Raw genomic sequence first — 7,244 nt, forward strand, 5'->3', positions numbered from 1 at the left:
CAAAAAATATTTCAAGGGATGATTTCAGTTTCAGATGGTGTTTGGTATGATTTTTGCACTTTTTTTGTGTAATAGATTAGGAGCTATTTCACCTATTTGGGAAGAAATCCATTTCGTGCTAAACATTTTAATGAAAATATGCTAATAATGATGGTAAAATTTTCATTTGACAATTCTAGAATTTTGTGTTAAATATATTTCGTTTCACTCAATGGAAAGTAACATTTCTAACATTTTATTAAAGAGGAAAAGAACGTTGCCTGATCACATGGCTCTAGCACCCAAACATAGGAGCATGCAAAATTACCACCTGCCCCCAATGAAATAAAAAAATCTCATCCATGTTGATGCCCCTACGTACTCTCATTGGCCCCCACGCTAGTGCAAGGGCCAATGAGAGTACATGCAAGAGATCAACTGGGTGAAATTTCGCATTTCACGGGGTCTAGGCACAAGCGCCATGTAGCCTGCCAATGATTTTTTCCCAATTCAAAAACAGGTCTCCTGAAAGGATAATTGGTAGTTTAACTGATTGGGATCCTCTGCTGCCGGCGTGTAGCCTCACACAGGCAGGGCGTGGACCCCACCTGGACAAGGTGCTCTGATAGTGGGTAGGGTGGTCATTTCGCCCGCAGCCTGTGTGAGTCCGCACGCCGTCCGCACGGTCAGCTGGCAGCAGTGGATCCAGAACACTCAAAAAGTCAATGAGAGGCCAAGGAAATTAATATAACAGTGTATAAGGAAAGGTTAGGCAGTTACCTCCCCCATCCCCTCAAACAATTATTATATATTAACAATGGTTACCTTCTCGATCTATGCTTTCAGGTTCCAAAATCTTAAGCAGGCTATTGCAAATAACTCGCAAATATGGACCTTGCTCACTATTGAAGAAAGGGAAATCAAAAATCCCAAGTCTTAGCCAGATTCTCACCAACGACCAAACCCGAGTGAAGTCCATCAATTCCAAATTCTCCAACCAACAATCATCGGTAGCAGATTCTGCAGTACAAATTCCTGCTAACTCAGGCGATTCTTATGGGACTGGAAACTACGTTGTCATGATTGGATTTGGAACACCTCAGCAACATTTCACACTAGAATTCCATACAGGTAGTGATCTTACTTGGATCCAATGCCTACCATGCAACTCCAGCAATTGCTATTCACAACAAAATCCCTACATCAATTCTTCTGCTTCCTCCACCTATTCCAACATCTCATTTGGTTCCAATTCATGCTCGCAACTGCAACCAGCAGGCTACAGATAGTCATCCTGCACCACCAATTGCCTCTATCAGGTCACATAGGGTGACGGATCCACCTCTCAAGGGGACTATGTAACTGATACACTAACACTATCTTCCTCTGATTTCTTCCCAAATTTTGAATTCGGGTGTGGTCACAACACCAATGGCCTATTTGGTACTACAGATGGATTACTAGGCCTCGGCCGCAATCAGATCTTGACGGTATCACAGACTGCTACAAAATATGGAAAGAATTTCTCCTATTGTCTTCCATCTTCAAGCAGCTCTACTGGTTTTCTTGCATTTGGTAGCCAAGTGGGTTCCTCATCTCCTAATGCTCAATACACTCCACTACTAACAAATTCGAACTACCCCTCGTTCTATTTCCTAAATATGACGGGTATAAGTGTTGGAGGACAGAAGCTATCAATTGCAGAATCTATTTTTACAACTTCAGGAACCGTTATAGATTCTGGAACTGTCATCACTCGGTTGGCACCAACAGCCTATTTAGCTCTTAGTACAGCATTTCGTCTAGCAATGTTAAACTATACCCCTGCGCCACCATATTCACTATTGGACACATGCAATGATTTGCCTAGATACACTACAGTAATAGTACCAAGCATAGTGTTGCATTTTAGTGGAGGTACTAACTTGAATGTTGATCAGTCTAGAATTATAATTCAAGCAACCTCGACTCAATATTGCTTGGCTTTTGCTGGAAACACCCTTCCTACTGATTCGGGGATCCTTGGAAATATGCAACAGCACAAATATGAGGTGGTTTATAATGTGGCAGGAGGAAGGCTGGGATTTGGCGCTAGTGCTTGTAGTTAATAAGAGCCATCCCTTTGTACTATAAAGATAATGTGGCCAGAAATCAAGCGAGTGATGGATTAGCAATAGAAATATAGAGGAATAAAACTGAGATTCGGCCCTAGTATTCCCCCTTTGAATTGTTTCCTCTTCCCTTGGATTTTGTTGTATCCTCTGTTGAATTGTTTCCTCCTCCCCTAGATTTGTTGTATCATACTTTGAGTTGTTTCTTCCCCACCCTGATATTTTATGTATCATGCTTCTAATGGTTGTTTTTTTTTTCTTCGTTGGAGTCTCTCCTCTTGACTAAGCCTATTGGCATTGTGCCCATTCACAACACTTTAACATCGAATCCACGGAGGTAGGAATTGATCTCCACTCAACTCTTTGATCGAGAAGAGTGTAGTGGAATCCTTTCTCTAAAAATTTCAATCACCAACTCTTGGAGAGAGAGAGCAAGAGATCGACTGTAATTTTTTGGAGATAATTTCTCTCAAATCTATGAGTTGATAATGAACTACAAAAATTTTATTTTCTTAAGGCTATATTTATAGCCAAACCCTGATTTCTTTCCTTATTAGGATTACTAGTGTCAAGTGGTACGATTTTATAAGTCAGAATGGAAAAAGATTCACTTAAAAAATCCAAAGATTCCTTGGCTGAAGGCGGTTTGGAAGTCGAGGATTCTTCTGAGGACTTGTGTATGAATGGAGATTCATCCATAAGAAATTTGTTAAGCATGATTATCCAATATGGACAAATCACTTGATTTTCTATTCCATTTACATGATATTTATGCACAAAGAATTCTCTAAATCTACTCCTAATTACATGGAAAGTTAAGAGTAAATATAGAATACAAGATAATACAAGATAATGGAGGGGAGCTAGAGATTGCGGATTGTATGGAGATTGCATGGGGTGATATATGGTAAGACTCCCCCTCAAGTTGGAGCGTGGAGGTTTCGAACGCCCAACTTGGAAAGCAAGTGTTGGAATTGCTCATGCCCAAGAGCCTTAGTAAACAAATCAGCAAGCTGATGCTTGGAAGCAACCTTACTTGGAGCAATGAGGCCTTGCTACAGGCGGTCACGGATGAGGGGACAATCGATCTATGTGCTTCATTCGTTTATGAAAAACCGGGTCATCAGCAATGTGCAGAGCTACCTGATTGTTGTACTATAATGGAATTGGGGTGTGGTATGAGAGGCCGATATCACGTAGCAAATAAGTTAACCATATGAGTTCGCAAGTGGCTATAGCCATTGCACGATATTCAGCCTTGGCGGAAGAGTGAGAAATAGTCTGTTGCTTCTTTGTCTTCCATGAAACCAAACTGGACCCCAACAAGACACAATAAACAGTGGTGGAGCGTCTGGTCATTGGACAACTGACCCAATCGAAATCACAATAGACCTTGAGATCCAGGGTGTTATCCGATGGATAATGTATGCCTTGTCCTGGAGTGCTCTTGAGATACCGTAACAATCGGTGTGTAGCATCAAGATGTGGTTGTTTGGGCGGTGCATGAACCGGCTTAAGATGTTAACGGTATGAACAATATCCGGACGAGTGACAAGTGAGATAGATTAATCGCACAACTAGACGGTGATAATTGGTCGGATCAACAAGAATATCACCTTCATCATTGGATAATTTTAAATTCTATTCCATGGGTGTTTCACAAGGGTACCAAGTAGCCGTAGTCATCCAAAATATCAAGAACGTATTTATGCTAACATAGGTACAAACCCTCTTTAGAGCGGGCAACCTCAATCCCTAGAAAGTATTTCAGTTGACCAAGGTCCTTAATATGGAACTGGCTATAGAGCATGTCTTGTACTTCATGAATCAAACACGCATCGGATCCAGTGATAACAACATCATCATCAATATAGAGGAGAACAAATACTTGCCACGCTATCCTTATGGAGAATAAATAAAGAGTAATCCGTAGTAGAGTACCAAAACCATAGGCACATAATGTGATGGAAAACTTGGAGTACCACTGGTGGGAAGCCTATTTCAAACCATATAAGGACTTGTTGAGGCGGCAAACAAGGGTCTCCCCTTTATGACGATAGCGAGGGGTGGAGACATATACACTTCTTCATCCAGATCGCCAAGTAAAAAGGCGTTATTAACATCCATTTGGTGGAAGGGCCATCCCCTAGCAGCCGCGAGACCAAGTAGAACCCGGACAGTAACTAATTTGGCTATGGGGGCATAGGTGTCATGGTAGTCGACACTCTCAATTTGAGTATAACCTTTGGCGACAAGGCGTGCCTTGTAATGCTCAATGCGCCATCCGACCGACGTTTGATCTTGAATACCTACTTGGAACCAATGGGTTTCTTTCCGTGGGAGTGGCACAAGGGACCAGGTATCATTTTGATTCAAAGCCTGCAATTTAGCTCGCATAGCATCCTTCCATTCCCTGTGGCGTATGGCCTTGGTAAATGTGGCGGGTTCTTTACCAAGAGTAAGAAAGGTGAGAAAGGCCTTATAAGAGGAATTAAATTTATCATAAGAAAGAAAATTTTGTAAAGGATGGGAAGGAATGGCACTTGAAGAAAACAACTGCACGGGGCTGCAGAAGCAGTGGAAGTCCTTTAGATATCGAGGTGGGTGGCATTCACGTGGAGGGTGAACACTTGGTGTAGGTAGGTAGGGAGGGGGTGCGGGTGGAGGGGTAGGGGAAGCATCGTAGGGGTAAGGGCTTCGGCAATTGGGGTGGAAGGTGGTATATGTGGTGGGGTGCGGGTCGAGGGGCAGGGGAAGCATCATTAGGGAGGGGGTCATCGATGGGAGATGGGGGAAGGGGTAGAAAGGGGGAACCAAGGGGAATCTGGTTGCACAATATGGCATAGGGAAAAATGTGTTCATGAAACACAACGTCCCGGGTGACAGAAATTTTCTTAGATTGGAGGTCTAGTGCACGGTAACCCTTCTGACCATTGGGGTAACCAATAAAAACTCTAGGGGAAGCTCGGTGATCAAACTTGTGTTGGACATACAACATGATTTCTTCCAAAACAAAGGCAACCAAAAACCTTTAAGTGATATAAGTTGGGTGCTTTGTTATGGAGGATCTCATATGGGGAACGACTTTTTAAGGCTTGGGTGGGAAGTCGGTTGAATAATTAAGCAAGAGTTAATAGACATTCCCCCAAAATTGATGGGAATACTAGATTAAAAGCGAAGAGCACGGGCAACATTTAAAAGATCTCGGTGTTTGGGTTCTACAACACCATTCACATGTGGTGTGGCGACGCAATCGGATTGTTGGAGTAACCCCAATGACTACAAGTATTGAGAAGTGGGCTGGTTGAAAAACTCAATTGTGTTATCGTGATGAATACATTTAATTGTAACATTAAATTGGTTACGAATCATAGCAAAAATTGTGGCAGAAATGATTAACATTAGATTAGCAATCATAAGAAATGTCCATGTGCTTCAAGAAAAATCATCCACAATTGTCGGAAAATAACGGCACAAGATGGTCCGGTGTGGGCCCCAAACATCAAAGTGACCTAAATCAAAACAAGAAGTAGTGGTAATTAAACTATTGGAAAATGGAAGGCAAGATTGTTTAGCCAATGGACACACAATGCATATGCATTTATTGGAACTCGAAATGTCAAGAAAGAGCAATGCAAAGAGTAAATAGTGGAAGGACCGGGTGACCCAAACTCCAATGCCATATGTCAAAATGGTTACCGGAATTGCCGCCAAAAAGGGTGGGGTTGGATCAAGAAGGTAGAGACCACCATGCCTACTCCCCGTCGCAATAGTCTTCTTAGAATGTGGGTCTTGGAAAAAAACAAGTATCAATAGTGAATGTCACAACGAAGTGAGATGATGAAGTGAGCTTACTAACGGATAAAGTGTAATACTTAAAAGAGAGAACTAATAAGACACAATCAATAACAAGACCAAGAAATAATGTGACTGGTAGTAAAGAGGATTTGCAAAGAAGCATGGAAGTAAATAAAGAGGCATCATAAGTGATATGTTCAAGAGTCCGTATTTAAAATCCATGCGGAAGAGGGGTGGGAAAAATTACATGCCATATTAACCATAGGGTGATTATCATGGGATTGAGGGATAGTAGGTGCTGAATCTGGTCGGCGGTGAGAGAGGGCACGCCAACCCCCCTTCTTGAGAGAAACCCAGGCAGCCAGCACCAGGCGCCCATGCTACGAGGCCGGAGTGGACGACCAGCCACATGTTCACCTAGAGGCCGGGAGAGCCCCGGATTCGCTAATGTCCATCAGGGGGTTGTTTTTGCTCGCCATGGCTCACGAGCCAAGGGCCACGGAGGGGAACAAGGCGACCGAGTGACGATGAAGAAGTAGGGCCAGGGGTGAGGGTCGCCACAAAGCTGCAGGGAAGAGTCTCTAGGCATGGTGGAGAAGATGATGAAAAAAAGGTATTAAGGATCATGGGATTTGGCTGATACCATGTTAAGCATGATTATCCAATATGGACAAATCATTTGATTTTGTATTCCATTTACATGATATTTATACACAAAGAATTGTCTAACTCTACTCCTAATTACATGGAAAGATAAGAGTTAATATAGAATACAAGATAATACAAGATAATGGAGGGGAGCTGGAGATTACGAATTGCATGGAGATTGCATGGGGTGATATATGGTAAGAAATTACTAGTTTATGAGCTACTTTCTACGAAAGGGATTTCATTGGCCTCAAGGTATGTGTTATGTGTCAATGTTCCATCTCCCTTTAAACATTTGTCAGGATCTTGATAAAATATTAAAATGATTTTGGTGGATAGATAACAAAGATAAATGCATCTATTGGATCAAATGGGGGAAACTCTACTTGAGTAAGAAATCTGGGGGCATGGGCTTTAGGGATTTTGTTTGCTTCAATCAAGCCCTTTTTAACCAGACAATGTTGGCAACTTATACACCAGAGCGATGCTCTTTGGGTCCAAGTTTTTAAGAGTCGCCATTTCCCTAATTCCTCTTTTTTGGAGGCTTCTCCTTTTTTTTTTTTCTTGCTAAAGATCAGCAAATGAATTGAATTAATTAAAAGAAAAAGAATACAAGGGTTTAAAGTCTAGGCATACCCAGACTAATACAAAGCACAACGAATGGGCTAAAACACCTCACACACCCCACGCCAACCACGACCAAACAGA

General features: G+C 42.1%; 1 protein-coding gene across 1 annotated transcript; it reads left to right on the forward strand.

Annotated features, from left to right (window-relative positions):
• Window positions 1–1,298: 1,298 nt before the first annotated feature.
• On the forward strand, window positions 1,299–2,098 carry LOC122670698 (aspartyl protease family protein At5g10770-like). The gene has a single exon (XM_043867659.1). The coding sequence runs from the start codon at window positions 1,641–1,643 to the stop codon at window positions 2,085–2,087; it is 447 nt and encodes a 148-aa protein (XP_043723594.1). The 5' UTR covers window positions 1,299–1,640; the 3' UTR covers window positions 2,088–2,098.
• The last annotated feature ends 5,146 nt before the right edge of the window (window positions 2,099–7,244 follow it).

Source organism: Telopea speciosissima, chromosome 8 (assembly GCF_018873765.1).
Source record: "Telopea speciosissima isolate NSW1024214 ecotype Mountain lineage chromosome 8, Tspe_v1, whole genome shotgun sequence".
Taxonomy (NCBI): Eukaryota; Viridiplantae; Streptophyta; class Magnoliopsida; order Proteales; family Proteaceae; genus Telopea; species Telopea speciosissima.